Source organism: Delphinapterus leucas, chromosome 11, assembly GCF_059928025.1.
Source record: "Delphinapterus leucas isolate spDelLeu-1000000601 "Yukka" chromosome 11, BTC_Dleu_Yukka2, whole genome shotgun sequence".
Lineage (NCBI taxonomy): Eukaryota > Metazoa > Chordata > Mammalia > Artiodactyla > Monodontidae > Delphinapterus > Delphinapterus leucas.
In genome coordinates this window covers 94,755,207-94,771,818 of record NC_143139.1, presented here as the reverse complement: position 1 = coordinate 94,771,818, position 16,612 = coordinate 94,755,207, and the positions used below count along the sequence as shown (strand labels likewise).

At 39.0% G+C, this 16,612-nt stretch overlaps 1 protein-coding gene across 1 annotated transcript in view; it reads right to left on the bottom strand.

Annotated features, from left to right (window-relative positions):
- The window catches only part of XPNPEP3 (X-prolyl aminopeptidase 3), a 63,894-nt gene that overhangs the window by 26,671 nt on the left and 20,611 nt on the right, over positions 1-16,612 (bottom strand). Inside the window, exon 4 of the mRNA XM_022596461.3 lies at positions 14,574-14,776. Coding sequence (XP_022452169.1) covers positions 14,574-14,776 — 203 coding nt within the window. The remainder of the gene's footprint in view (positions 1-14,573; positions 14,777-16,612) is intronic.

Below are 16,612 nucleotides of genomic sequence, written 5' to 3'. Positions count from 1 at the left end.
GTTTACTGTCTCTCCTCAGTAATGTATGTGGTGGACTGAGGATAGGGACACAGGGACAGTCTGTTTTGCTCACCACTGTATCCTTAGAACCTAAAGCAGTGCCTGCCACCAAAGGAGGTACTTAAAATAAATATCTGCTGAATGAATTAGCAATTAAAATTAGTTAGGGACTAATTAGGTGGTCCAGTGGCTAGGACTCTGAGTTTCCACTGCAGGGGGCAAGGGTTCAATCCCTGGTTGGAGACAGGGGAACTAAGATCCCATCCCGCAAGCCATGAGGCACGGCCAAAAGGAAAGAAAATTAAAAAACACGACAGAAAAAAGGAAAAGCGTGGTAGCTCTACTGAGGCTCATACACTTTTTAGAAAAATATTTATTATTTTATTTATTTATTTTGGCTGCACCAGGTCTTAGTTGCGGCACGTGGGATCTTTGTTGAGGCATGCATGCAGGATCTAGTTCCCCGACCAGGGATCCAACCCGGGCCCCCTGCAGTGGGAACACGGAGTCTTACCCACTGGACCCACCAGGGAAGTCTTGAGGCTCATAAACTTAAAAGAGGGATTTGTCTTTTTGTTTATTTCCTTTCAAACTGTTAATGAATAGTACAGAGAAGTTTTGAAGTCATGGCCCTTTTACACTGCTATGCAGACTAAACAAGATAGAAAACTTCCTTTTGCTTCATAGGTGGTCAAATGCCTGATTTTGCTTTACTTCTTTTTGTAATCAATGTGCTTCCTATGAATCCATTTCTTCACAGATGATTCCAGGTATATATGGTACGTGCTTCATGCCACCTATCCTCACTATGTGTGTGATACCTTTTCTGTAAAGACCAAGGGGCAAACTTTATGACTGCCACTTATTAGGTTGTCTTGTCACAATGTAGCCCACACTCCCAACTAACACTTAACTCTCTTACCTCACTAGGTGCTATTTATTTTTTTTTTAAACTTTGTTTTATTTATGTACTAACTATTTTTTAAAATTTTATTTATTTTCTGGTTGCGCTGGGTCTTTGTTGCTGCGCGCGGGCTTTCTCTAGTTGCGGCGAGCGGGGGTTACGCTTCATTGTGGTGTGCGGGCTTCTCATTGCGGTGGCTTCTCTTGTTGCGGAGTACGGGCTCTAGGTGTGCAGGCTCCAGTAGTTGCAGCGTGTGGGCTCAGTAGTTGTGGCTCATAGGCTTTAGAGCACAGGCTCAGTAGTTGTGGCGCATGGGCTTAGTTGCTCCGTGGCATGTGGGATCTTCCCAGACCAGGGAGCAAACCCGTGTCCCCTGCGGTGGCAGGCGGATTCCTAACCACTGCGCCACCAGGGAAGTCCCACTAGGTGCTATTTAAATGTTTGTGTTCTGACTCTTTAAAAATGTAAAATGGGTTTTATTTGCATTTCACCCTGTGCATCTCATAATCAGAGTACATCATGAATGGATACTGTATAGTTTATGCAGAAGGGAGAGTGGAGAGGAAAAGCATTTCACGAATGATTTCATAAAGGTTTTGTATGTCCCCATATGGGTGAGGTTAGAATAAGGAAACTGTGCCATTTGGAAAGGAGGAGAAGGGCACTCAGGGCAGAGGGATGACACAGGACTGTGGCCCATCTCAGAGTTCAGGATGGCCAGCACATATGTGCTGGAACACATATGTCAGCACATATGTCAAGCACATATGGAGGAACAAGAAGAGATGAAGCTGGAAGGGTAGGTAGGAGGGGCCACACCATGAAAGGCCTTGCATGAGCATGTTGAAATGTAATCCTGAAAACAACAAGGAGCCACCCAGTTGTTTAAGTAGGAGAGGGACATCAGATTTATAAAGATCACTCTGCCATGGTAGAGTTATACTCAGGCAATAATGGAAGCAAATAGACAGCAAAGGGATAGTAGGTGTCCCACTGTGCTAGGCATAGGTCAAAATAACACAGCTTGGTATTTAAACCCAGGTTTGTTCTCTACTACACTATTCTGCCTCCCTAGGAGGGCACTTGTGGACTAGTTAATTAGATATAAGGGTTGGGGAGAAGCAATTATCTGGATAATTTCCATATTTCTATCTATGGTTGTTGGGTAAACATTGATATTATTAACCATGAAAAAGAATACAGGAGGAGAGTCAGGTTTGGTGGAGGGAGAGCACAAGTTTAGATACTTACAGGAAATTCAGGGAGAGATGTCCAGGAGGCAGGATATGCGTTCAGCCACAGGAGAGATCAGACCTGGAGAAAGTCTGATTCCCACCCCACTTTTCCTTCTGCCCAAATATTCTAGCAATTCTCTGTCTGTAAACATTACTTAACTCTAATGGCAAGGTCCTTTACTTATTTTAAACCAAATCAGAGTGCCACACAGTCCAACTGATTAGTATCACATAGGCACAAATTATATTTGGCTTGCCCCCCAAAAGAAGGGAAATTTTTGTTTGGGCTAAGCCACAGAAATATAGCATAACTATTCTTTTTTGTTGTTTTGGGGTTTTTGTTTTTGCTTTTCTTACCATAACTTTTCTTAAGGAAACTATATTGTCCAAATATCCAAAAATCTTACAGAAACATTCTAGATTAGAATTGGGAATACTGAGGGAATAAAAATCACTGACAGCTAGAAATTGTTTATTAAGAAAAATAAGGCCAGGACTTCCCTGGTGGCATAGTGGTTAAGAATCCGCCTGCCAATGCAGGGGACACGGGTTCGATCCCTGGTCCGGGAAGATCCCACATGCCACAGAGCATCTAAGCCCATGCACCATGGCCACTGAGCCTGCGCTCTAGAGCCCACGAGCCACAACTACTGAAGTCCATGCGCCTAGAGCCCGTGCTCTGCAACAAGAGAAGCCACCGCAATGAGAAGCCTGCGCACCGTGCAGTGAAGAGTAGTACTCTCAATGAAGAGTAGCCCCCGCTCGCCACAACTAGAGAAAGCCCGCAGGCAGCAACGAAGACCCAATGAGCCAAAAATTTAAAAATAAATAAATAAATAAAAATTTAAAAATCCTCTTTGGATTTCTTAAAAAAAAAAAAAAAAAAGAAAGAAAAATAAGGCCAAATTCCATCTCCCTGTCTGTTGTCATTACTGAATTGGTAGATAAACGGAATACCACAGACTTAATACTTTTAAATTGTAGGACAATACTTAAAATAGTCTCTCAGGATAACTATGTGAGGACAAGTGACAGAAGTGTCGGTCAGAATACTCCTAGGTAGATTTAAAACTGATTTTACACCTTATTCAAAGACATCTGATCATTGGACTGATATCAATTCCTCTGGAGCCCTTAACATTATCCCACAGATCTAGTCTTAGTTCTTCTTCCTTATTTTAAAAATCAGTGATTGCAGGAAGACAAAGACATATGCTTATCACATTTATAATTAGCTATAAGTAGTCTTTGCTGGTCTGGTTGTGGCAAGAGCACTGGACACTGTACTTGAAGGACACTGACAAACTACAGCACAGAGGAGGGTTACCAAAATAAGGGAAAATATAACAAATGAGGAATAGTTAAGGAAAACAAGTCTTCACTTTGGAAAGACTAAGGTAGAACACAGGAAAGCAGCCTTCAAATATCTGTGTGCTGTTCTGCTGTGAGGTTAATTCCAGCAGGTCTGGAATTAGCCTGAGCTGTTTTGCTAAAGTTCCCACTCAGCACTGATCCTGGTCGAAGTCTGAAATATGCTGGCTAACAGCGTTGAGAAGAGTTTCCAAGCACTTTGTTATCAGCTTGTCAGTACTGATAACAGTGAGATTAATGGTTTGTACTTGGTCTCCCTGGGACCTCTGAAGGGCTATGCTGCTTCATAGCAGGAATATGCTAATGTGACCAAAACCCAAAAATCCCTAGCTGAGATTCCATCTGGGGCTCCCTGGTTCCAAGGTGTTCTATGCATGCCTCTGCGGTTCCTGAGCCAGAGAAAATGTACCATGCCCAGTCCTACGGGAGGACAACAGAAGTCTGCACCCAGCTTCTCTGGACCTGGCTGTGAGGCAGCCATTGGGTGTGACAGGTATTCTTACATTAATGCTGTTGCTATACTGTACCCTTCTTCTGTACTAACTGTAGACTTGTAAGCACTGTCACTGAGTCTTCTTTAACAACTGACCTGTTTAACTGCCATAGTTAGTACAGCTGGCATCTAATTCATTCATTCATTTTTTAAACCTGAGATGAAATTCACATTACATAAAATTAACCAATAAAAGTGAACAATTCAGTGGCATTTACTATATTCACAATGTTGTGTAGCCATCACCTTTACCTAGTTCAAAAACATTGTCATCACCCCAAAAGAAAATGCCGTACCCAGTACACAGTTACTTTACATATCCCCCTCACCCTAGCCCCTGGCAAGTATCAATCTGCTTTTAGTCTCTATGGATTTACATATTCTGGATATTTCATATAAATGGAATCATACAATATGTGATCTTTTGTGTCTGGCTTGCTTCACTTAGGATAATGGTTTCAAGGTTCATCAATGCTGTGGAAGGTATGTCATTTCTTTTTATGGCTGAATAGTATACCACTGTATGTATTGATATATATACTACATTTTGTTATTCCATTCATCCACTGACGGACATGTGAGTTGTCTGCACCTTTTGGCTATCCTGAATAGTGTCTCAATGAACATCTGTGTACAAGTATTTGTTTGAGTACCTGTTTTTAATTCTTTTGGGTATATCCCTAAGAGAAGAACTGTCAGATCATATGATAATTGTTTAATTTTTTCAGGAACCCCCATGTATTTTCCACAGTGACTGAACATTCCCACTGGTAATGTGCAAAGGTTCCAATTTTTCCACATCCTCGCCTACATTTGTTATTTTGTTTGTTCGTTTAGTTTTTAATAAGCTATCTTATTGGGTATGAAGTGGTATCTCATTTAGATTTTGATTTGCATTTCCTAAGTGGCTAATGATATTAAGCATCTTTTCATTGTATATCTTCTTTGGAGAGATGTCTATTCAACTCTTTTGCCCATTTTGTAATTGGGCTGTTTGTGTTTTTGTTTTTCAGTTGCAAGAGTTCTTTACATACTATTCTGAATACAGACCATTATCAGATTTATGGCTTGAAAATATTTTCTCCCACTCTGTAGGTTGTCTTTTTATTCTCTTGATAATGCCCTCTGACACACAACAGTTTTTAATTTTGATCAAGTCCACTTTATCTGTTTTTCTTTTGTTGCTTATTTTCATTTCATATCTAAAAATCCATTGCCAAATTCAAGGTCATAAAGATTCACCCTATGTTTCTGTTAATTTTTTTTTTTTTTTTTTTTTTTTTGTGGTACGCAGGCCCCTCACTGTTGTGGCCTCTCCCGTTGCGGAGCACAGGCTCCGGACGCGCAGGCTCAGCAGCCATGGCTCACAGGCCTAGCCGCTCCGCGGCATGTGGGATCTTCCCGGACCGGGGCACAAACCCGCGTCCCCTGCATTGACAGGCGGACTCTCAACCGCCACCCTCTGTTAAGTTTTATATAGTTTTAGCTTTTAAGGTTAGGTCTTTGATTTATTTTGAGTTAATTTTTATATATGGTATGAGGTAGGGGTCCAAGATCATTATTTTGCATGTAGATATCCAGTTGTTCCAGCATATCTGAATTATTCTTAATATATGGTAAAGGTATTATTTTGAAAGAAAAAGAATGATTCTGATAAAAAGGGTGAAAAAAAGAAAATTATGAGCTTGGATGATTGCCAAGCCACCACTGGTTTAAAGTAGTACTGGCTTTGAAATCAGTGGAATCTGAAAATAACAGAACTTGAACTTTAGCAGCTAGCATAATGGACTAGAAAGGAATTGCAAACCGATAGTGGTCTTGTTAAAAACTCAGTGATATGGTTGCGGCTTTCAGCATTGATCTGAGAAAGTTCAGAATCCTCTTCAGATGAGTTTCACCCACTCTGAGCGGCAGGTAAAGCTCTAACCAAAGGAACCTGGGCCACTGTAATTTTTGATGAACCAGCTAAGCTTGTGATACACACTACAACTAAGATAATTCAGGTAGGGCAAACTGTTTGATGGGGGACAAAAAAAATCACGGAAGGGGTTATTCAGTGAAAGAAATGAGCCATTTTTCAGATTTACATGCAACACCCTGATGAACTAAAAATGGTTCCTAAGAATTTTAGATCAAGGAGCAGTGTCTCTGGCTTTAAACACTGTTGAGTGGAGGGGAATTAGGGCTCACTGTAGCTTCAGAGAAACCCCTGGTTTACCAGAATGCATTAAGGGAGGGGTCCACCATACATATCCAGACATAGGCAATTGCCCTGCTTCTCCCTTGTCTTATAAATGGTTGGTGCCTACTGAAGCTGCAGAAATGCTGTAGATGTAGGCAGTATTGCACTGGCTGTATGATGAAGGAAATGAGCACCCTTATGGAATGCCCCTTACTAAATTTATAACAGACACTGTGATGAAGGATGCTCACCAGCAGGGGCTTCGTATATGACTTTGCTGTTGGATCTCAGGAGGATATAAACAGGTAGTTTCAGATTTTTTTATCTCAACTTCCTCATATGGATAATAAAAAGATAATACGGAGTTTAGGACTTTACAAGAGAAATGAAGTCAGTAAGAAAGAGGACACCAAGGGGATGAAGTTGAACCCTTATCTTTTTGCTTGTTGAGTTGTTACGAGTTCTTTACATATTCTGGATACTAGATCTTTATCGGATATAGGATTTGCAAATATTTTCTCCCATTCCAAAGTTGCCTTTTCACTCTCTTGATAATATTCTTTGATGCGCAAAAGGTTTTAATTTTTTTTTAAGTTTTTAATTTTGATGAAGCCCAATTTATCTATTTTGTTGTTGTTGCTAGTGCTTTTGGTGTCATATCTAGGACTCCACTACTAAATCCAAGGTCATGAAGATTCACCCCTATGTTTCTGCTAAGAAACACATACAAAAACTAACTCACAATGGATGAAAGAACTAACCTTATGAGCTAAAACTAAAGAAAACTCTTAAAAGAAAATATAGGGCTGAATCTTTATAGCTTTGAATTTGGCAATGGATTTTTAGATATGACAACAAAATAAGCAAAAAAAGAAAACTAGATAAATTGGACTTGATCAAAATTAAAAACTGGGGCTTCCCTGGTGGCGCAGTGGTTGAGAATTTGCCTGCTAATGCAGGGGACACGGGTTCAAGCCCTGGTCTGGGAAGATCCTACATGCCACGGAGCAACTAGGCCCATGAGCCACAACTACTGAGCCTGTGCGTCTGGAGCCTGTGCTCCACAACAAGAGAGGCCACGATAGTGAGAGGCCAGTGCACCGCGATGAAGAGTGGCCCCTGCTTGCCACAACTAGAGAAAGTCCTCACACAGAAACGAAAACCCAACACAGCCAAAAATAAATAAATTTTTTAAAAAAATTAAAAACTGTTGTGTGTCAAAGGGCATTGTCAAGAGAGTGAAAAGACAACCTACAGACTGGGAGAAGATATTTGCAAGCCATATATCTGATACTTTACATAGTATTCAGAATACTACGTAAAGAACCCTTACAACTCAAAAACAAAAAGACAAACAGCCCAATTAAAAAAAGGGCAAAAGAACTGAACAGACATCTCTCCAAAGAAGATATACTAAAATCCAATAAGCACACAAAAAGATGTCCAATACCATGAGTGAGTAGGAAAATGCAAATCAAAACCAAAATGAGATAACATTTCACATCCATTAGGATGGCTATTATCAAAACAAACAAACAAACAAACAAAACCCCCCAAAACCTAAAAACAAGTGTTGGTGAGGATGTAGAGAAATTGGAACCCTCGTATATTGTTGGCAGAAGTGTAAAATGGTGAAGCCACATGGTTCCTCAAAAAGTTAAACATAGAATTACGATATGATCCAGCAATCCCACTCTGATGCATATATCCAAGAGAATTTAATGCAAGGACTCAAACAGATACTTATACATCAATGCTCATAGCAGCACTATTCACAATGGGCAAAAGGTAGAAACAACCCAAGTATTCATAAACAGATAAATGGATAAATAAAATACAGATACAGGCTATACATACAATGGAATATTATTCAGTCACACAAAGAAATGAAGTTCTGATACATATATATATATATATATATATATATATATGACACAGATAAATCTTGAAGGCATTCTGCTAAATTAAACAAGTCAGACAGAAAAGGGGAAATATTACATGATTCTACTTATATAAGAATATTTGCCTATTCTTACTTAGAATAGGCAAATTCATAGTAGATTAGAGGTTATTGGGGCTGGGAGAGGGGAAATTGGGAGTTATTGTTTAAAGGTTACAGAGTTTCTGTTTGGGATGATTAAAGAGTTCTGGAAATAGATAATGGTAATGGTTGCAAAACAATGTGAATATACTTAATACCACTGAATTGTACACTTAAAATGGTTATAATGGTAGTGTGTATTTTACAATAAAAAGTAGCAAATGGAAAGAAAATAAGGGAGCAACAATTCATTTTTTATATGGCTAATTAAAAATGTTATGAAAAGGAAGAAAATGACATTGTGCCAAACAATGATAATTTTACAGTAAGGTGGAGAACCTGCAACCGCTTGTCCTCAAACTCCTCAGGATATAAAAATCTCAAGGCAGATACACTCAATTAATCTGATTTAGAGGAATTTTAGAAAGAGAAAGATTCCAATGAGCCACTATCGTCAGATACCAAAATACTGGATTTCAATATTAAGGCGGTAATGGAAGAAGATTGATATGAAGGCCAAGGTCTCTTGACCCAGTTCCTGGCAGGGGACCCAAGATCTTTTACAAATGTGTAAGTCAATGACTGGAGGTCGAGAAGAAATTCTTTTAGGTCTACTGGATACAGGAGCACAGTGTGCAGTACTGCTTAGGGCTGAAAATAAGCCCCTTAGGGATGACAGAATTAATTCAGGGGGATAAGGGGATGCTACTGTGAAAGGAATAAAAATTAAGGTCTGGGGACTTCCCTGGCAGTCCAGTGGTTAAGACTTTGCCTTCCAATGCAGGGGGTGTGGGTTCGACCCCTGGTCGGGGAACTAAGATCCCACATGCCTCATGGCCAAAAAACCAAAATATAAAACAGAAGTGATACTGTAACAAATTCAATAAAGACTTAAAAAAAAATTAAGGTCTGGTTAAAAGTTGAAATATATGATAAAACAGCATATACTGTGGTATCTCCCTTACCTGAATGTATAACTGATATGGATATAATGTTTGAATGGAAAATCCTCCCCCTACTGGGTAATATGAAGAAAAGAATAACTTGGGTCTTCCCTTCATCCAGTACTCACTGGACATGCAACACGGGAGCCATTAGAATTAACCTAAGCCAACTCAATTAGAAAACTGGAAACATTATTGGATACCTGGAAGGCAGTACTGCCCTGAATAAAGAAATGTCATATGCAGGTATATTAGTGTCCATAAATTCACTGTACTAGCCCAGTGGCCAATAAGGAAGGCTAATGAACCAGGTCACTAACAGTAGACACAGACTCAGCTGTCCCCAATACACTCCACACTATTCAACTGATACAACAAGCTAAAGGAGACTGGTATCCGGTATTGATCTGGTTAATGCATCTTCCTCATTATCAATCACCAGTGAGAACCTACAACAACTTGCATTCATGTAGAATGGTTTCCAATATACATTTACAGTATTATTTCATGCCAGAAAGCATTCCAACAAGAAGGGCAATGCCCAAAGGAATTCCATCATAAAATGGAAATGTACTATATGGAGTATGTTACCAGGGGATCCATGGGACAGACTCATCATCTTTATGAGCCTTTTTTCCTCAGATCCTTCCTTTTGACCAACGGCCCAAGGATGCCAGGCAATTGGTCTGGTTCACAGATGGTAGTTCAGAACTAAAGGCAATTCTGTATGGAAAGCAGATACTGAGTCCAGCAGAAGGTAACATCCTTATCAAAGAACAAGCTGGTCCACTGAGCTGAATTACATGTTGTATTCCTAGCCATGATAGAAGAAATGGACACAAATAAAAGCCTCACTATTTGGGTAAATACTGACTCCAATGCACTTGAAATTGGTCTAACAATCGGCCATAAATAACTGAATAAGATTCCCACATGTGGGCCACCACTCTATATAAATCTCTACGGAAACTCTGAGGGTAAAACGAAGTAGGCCATGTTGATGCTCACCAAAGAAACCCTATGCCAGGGTTTGAAGGTGACTGGAATCAACTAGTTGATGGCCTAATTTGATCTGCTGAAATGTCAACAAAGGTCCATGAAATGCGTGGACATGGAGGAACTCAGGCCAGGCAGATGCACTGGACAATGACATAGATCACTGGCCCCTACCGAAGCTCAAATTGTTAATAAGAATTCTCCTTCTTGGAACAGTACAGTTCCATTTTTCTGTATTTCTCCAATCTGTCCCCTTGTAATTGGGAATGGACTAGCTCAGTGGCTGGACCAGAAAATTATCCTTTAGCGGGGAAAGGTATGAGTTAAAATTAATGATGAATGGAAAGGCAAGGTTGTTGCTGAGGGAAAGGGAGCCAATAAATGAGTGCCACAAAAGGGAAAATCTAACAATTTTGGTGCCTCAAGAGATGCTTAAAGCAAGAGAATAATATTTCTCTCAGCCTTAACTCAGAAGCTCTTGGGTGAAGGGCTCTGATGAAATCTCTTCCTCTTCTGAAGAGCCAAAAAGAGAGCTAGACAATAGCCAACCTAACAAACACACTTCCCAGAGTGATATATGTCCTCAAAATGGATGAAGAGATGGGAGCTCTGTGTCTGACTACGTGAAACAATACAAATGTAGCTAGCTTTTTTGATTCTCATTTCATAGGATGGATCTATTATAGAGGACCTGTGTTGGGAAGAAACCTGTGGGCATATTTAACAGGCTGAACCTGAAAAACACTGATTAATAATAATCTAAATGGACATTATGTAGCCATTAATTGTGATGATGGTTTAAAGAAGGTACCACAATGTGATAGTAGAATGGCATCTACTACGTGTCCCATCTGTCATAATAACATTATGTGTAAAAATAGCTATTTGCCCTTTTCTTGTGGGTGAATAGGCATGAAGAGGAGGAGGGACATTTGGGACACTTGGATCACTGATAAAGAAAAAGTTAAAACTTAGTGGGCCTACATTCCTGAGAATTTTGGAATTTGTTGTTGTTGGTTATGGGAAGCGCTACGGAAAACTCAAACCAAAGTTTAAGAGTAGACCAAAGTCAACTCATATGATCTAGGTCTGGAGGAATTACCATTTTGGGGGTACCAAATTTATTTCCTAATTGTACTAAAGCAGTTAGTACTCAATGGCAACATGTCTGGTGTTGGCCCACTCGAAATGAGAGCCTTAGAGGAATTAGGAGCTGGGCTATGAGTAACTGGCCAGGCAGATTTGCTTTTAATGAGGAAAGACCTACAAATGAAAAAGACCTACTAACATGAATAGGGTGCCTTGAAGGCATCCTATTCCAGGAGTAAAGACAAAAGTGGCAAGATACTTGAAGTAATAACACAGTGCTCACAAAATGAATATTTTAATTACAGCATACACTAAGACAACATGCCCAAATCAACCCAGCAGTGAGAAGGGAACAAGCTTACGTGTTAATATAAGCTAGGTTAATAGACTCCTTAATTCAAATGGAGTCCAAGGCATCCGAAGCCCTATGGCCAGGAATTCCCATAGCAGAAATCCAGGGTATGCATTTGTGGGAGACGTATGGGCCCTGTAGTCTATGGAAGATATTAACTAGAGGATGCAACCTGTCGAGGTGCTCTTTACCAGCTTCAGCACCCCAAATGAGGGCTAACCATTCTTTCCCTATAGTGTAGTTTGTGAGTACTGGACAAACTTTAAATATCATAGTGCTTCCTGCGGTAGATAAATGGGTTCTGTTGCAGGACTCTTCTCACCGGGGACCAGTATCTGTCAAACCATGTAACCTGAGAGAAGAAATCTGGCTATGTACTCGAGATGTTCTGAATCCTGAAAAAACAGATATGGTCTCTGATTTATACTCCTATGAGGAATAATACATGGTATATGGGAAAAGGTAGATTGGGTTGGGAGGGAAAAATTGATAATACCACTATTTTGTCTGATTTACACTGTAACTACAGTATTGTTATAAGGTATAATATGGAGTCATAAATAAAATTAACACTGTAGATACTAATAGTGATCTAATATAATGGGAGACTGAGTTAAAGCCTTCTCAGGATCTTATTCCCTATGCAGCAGAACTGGTCTGATGAATACTTACAGCTGATTAATGAAAGATTATGATTCTTAATAATTCAGACAATATATGCCAAAAAGAACAGAGAGCTATAGATCTGAGAAGCAAAAGAATTGTATGGTTAGTACAAAAACATGAGAAAGTACAAGTGGAAGGTTCAGCTGTCTGTTTAAATCTATACCAACCCCATATTTTGTAGATATTGTAAATGGATTCAGCATGGACACTCTGATTGTCTATCTCATTGTATGACATTGTAAGGCAAGTAACTGTTATCAAACTAAGGATTTATTTTATTAGAAAAAGCCTTGACAATGGGTCGGGGGGTGTGAACTGTTAATTCCTAGAATTAGCTTGAGCTGTTTTGCTGAATTTCTGCATGGCACTACTTTGGTCAAGGCATGGCATGAAACATACTGATTAAAAGTGTTGTGAGGGCAATAAGCAAATGAAAAGATGCTCATTATCACTAACCATTAGGGAAATGCAAATCAAAACCACAATCAACTCAGCCATAAAAAAGAAATAATTCTGCCATTTGCAGCAACATGGATGGACTTGGAAGGCATTAATTATGCTAACTGAAATAAGTCAAAGACAAATACTGTATGATATCACTTATATGTGGAATCTAATAAATACAACAAATTAGTGAATATAACAAAAAAGAAGCAGATTCATAGATACAGAGAACAAACTAGTGGTTACTAGTGGGGAGGGGGAGGGAAGGAGGCAATATAGGGATCGGGAAGTAGGGGGTACAAACTACTGGGTGTAAGACAGGCTACAAGGATGTATTGTACAACATGGGGAATATAGCCAATATTTTGTAATAACTGTAAATGGAGTATAACCTTTAAAAATTGTATTAAAAAAACACAGATACCCCTTCATACCCATTAGGATTGCTATTATTAAAAAAAAAAAACCCAGAATGTCATAGATATGGAGAAATTAGAACACTTATGAATTGCTAAACACAGTATGGTGGTTCCTCAAAAAATTAAACAAAGAATTGACATTTGATCCAGCAATTCCACTTCTGGGTATATATTCAAAATAAATGAAAGTCAGGTCTTAACCAGATATTTTTACTGCAACGTTCACAGCAGAATTATTCACAACAGCCTAAAGATGCAAACAACCCAAATGACCATCAATGGATGAATGGACAACAAAACACTGTACATACATACAATGGAATATTATTTAGTCTTAAAAAGGAAGGAAATTCTAATATATGCTACAACATGGATGAATCCTGAAGACATTATGATGTCTTCATCATAAGTTAGAAACAAAAGGACAAATATTGTATGACTACACTTATATGAGTTGCCTAGAGTAGTCAAATTCATAGAGACAGAAAGTAGAACAGTGGTAACTAGGGGCTACAAGAACGGGGAATGAGAAGTTACTCCCTATTGGGCACAGAGTTTCAGCATGAAATCACGAAAAAGTTCTTGAGATGTACGGTCATGGTGATTGTACAACAATGTGAAAGTATTTAATGACACTAAACTGTACACTTAAAATGGCTAAATGGTAAATTTTATTTTATTTTATATATATATATATATTTATTTATTTCACCACAATAAAAACAAAGTATTGCAAGAAATTTCAGGTCAGTACAGTTTGTATCAGCCTGTCAGTATTGATAACAGTGAGAATAAAGGTTTATACTTGGTCTCTGTGAGAGCTCTGTTACCTAGCAGGAATATGCCAATGAGACCAAAACCCAAAAATCCCTAGCTGAGATTCTATCTGGGGCTCCCTGGTTCCCAGGTGTTCTATACATGCATCTGTGGTTCCTGAGCCAGAGAAAATGCACCTTGCCCGGTCCTACGGGAGGACAACAGAAGTCTGCACCCAGTTTCTCTGGACCTGGCTGTGAGACAGCCATTGGGTGTGACAGGTATACTTACATTAATGCTGTTGCTATACTGTACCCTTCTCCTGTAATAAACTGCAGATTTGTAAGCACTGTCATTTTAGGTCCTACAAATCTTCTTTAACAAACTCTAACTGCTGCTATTATTGTAGATATGGTAAGGAAAGGAAATAAAATGAATTAATGTATGTTGTTGCAAGGAGAAACAACTAAGATCATGGGTAAAAGATACAAGAGGGATACTTGATATGCCTTGCAAGGTTCTGAGCAAGTCTCTAGACACATTCAGTAAACATCAAAGCAGAAGCTAAATGTCCATGTGCCATGAGATTACTATATTGGGTACACAACCTCAAGGTGCCCACTGAACACTAAGAGCTGAGATTTTTTAATTTGGAAAGAACTTTTTCAGTAGGAGCCATACCTGTGATGTCAGTTTCCCAGCAATCTGCATTCGTTCAATTTCTGCAGGAGATTTGATCAGCCTGAGATGCTGTACCAGCTGCTGCACAGCCCGAACCTTGTTCTTGCTCCTGGCTTTGACCTCTGTCAACTGCTGCATGTAGTCACAGTGGAGCTGAATGTGAGGGGGCCTCATCCAGTCATACCACAGTGTATGTGTCTCGGCTTAAAACAGATTTAAAATAAAACAGAAGCAAGAAATACCACCTGTCATAATGACTTGAACAAGAGTCAAAACTATAAAATATGTAGTATAGAACTCTAAAGGGTTGAACACAAACTCTCAGGACCGAAGTAATTGAAGGATTGGATCGTAAATCATTGGAAAGGCCATTCCCTGAAAACAGCAAGATATTCTGAGACTGAACACACAGCTTTTTCTGCCCTCAAACTTCAGTGTTTTTAATAAAGATGATAGATGAGACTAAAGCTTTATGCAAGCTTTGATTTTATTATTTATTAACTGTTAAAGAACAATTATGACAATTGTTCTCCACACAACTGAGCTAGAGGCATCATTAAATAACTAAACACAAAAGGACAGAAAAAAGTACTCAGCTCATGACCTTATGGTTAAAAGTGTTCCATCCCTTACAAACAATCTCAGTATTGGTGAAAGGAGCTCTCATAGTTGATAATACATGCTAATCCACACTTACCCAGGAAATCCTTCCTTTTCCATCTGCCATGTATTCTCATTACAGACAACCACAGTTCACCATTTCACTTTAGAGACTCAAGGAAATGGTCAATTTTTGCCTGAGATATAAGATGAGGCTCATTATGAAAATCTTTTCCATTTACATCAGGTCTCTATTTGTTCCTTTCTTTTTTTTCTGACAGAAACCTATGAGTAGGGGTTTCCCTGGTGGCACAGTGGTTAAGAATCCACCTGCCAATGCAGGGGACACAGGTTTGAGCCCTGGTCCGGGAAGATCCCACATGCCACAAAGCAACTAAGCCCGTGCACCACAACTACTGAGCCTGTGCTCTAGAGCCCGTGAGCAACAACTACTGAGCCCACGTGCCACAACTACTGGAGCCCACGTGCCTAGAGTCTGTGCTCTGCAACAAGAGAAGCCACCACAATGAGAAGCCCGTGCACCACAACAAAGAGTAGCCCCCGCTTGACGCAACTAAAGAAAGCCCGTGCAGCAACAAAGACCCAACACAGCCAAAAATAAATAAATAAATAAATAAATAAAATAATAGTAATAATAAAAAAGAAACCTATGAGTAGTATTCACGACAATCTAAGTCTGAAGGTTTGTTTGTATGTTTCATACAAGGGACTTTGGGACCAAAGAGGGAAAAAATCCTAAAAATTTTGATCAGATATGTATTAGTGGTACAATCTCCTAAATATTTTCACTTTAAAATAAAAGTGATTTTAAATGTAGATTACAGGTAAAACTCTAATCTTATTTTCAATAGAAATTTAATTGCTGTAATTTTTAAAAAGTAAAACAACCATGACCATCTGCTGTCAGCTTATAAAATCACAGACCAACCTTTTTAGGTTTTTAAACTTTCAATCTATGATCACTGGAAACAGTTTTGAAATTCTCTTTTAGAGACTGACTTCAGAAATGTTTATAAACCTTACAAGAATATGACTAAAATTTTACGATCATACATTATTTTGTCTAAAATCAAGTATTTTCCAACTTGATCATCTATCTTATTTATCAAATTCGGATCTAAGTGACTTTTGGACACTTCAAAAAATAAAATGCTTACTAGAGTTGTAGATTTGTAAGAATCACTAAGAATAGTTTATAATGCAGTGTACATTCTGAAAAGTTCCAGAAAAGGAATCCCAAAACATTCTGAGTGATCATAATTTCACCAGAATAAGCATAGAGAAAGTGACTATCTCAAGGGGCATGAATTCAACCGTGTACACGAACCGCCTGAGAATCTTGTTAAAATGCAGATCCTGATTTAGTAGGTATGGAGTGGGGGCTGCAGATTTTACATTTCCAGTATCTATTATGCATT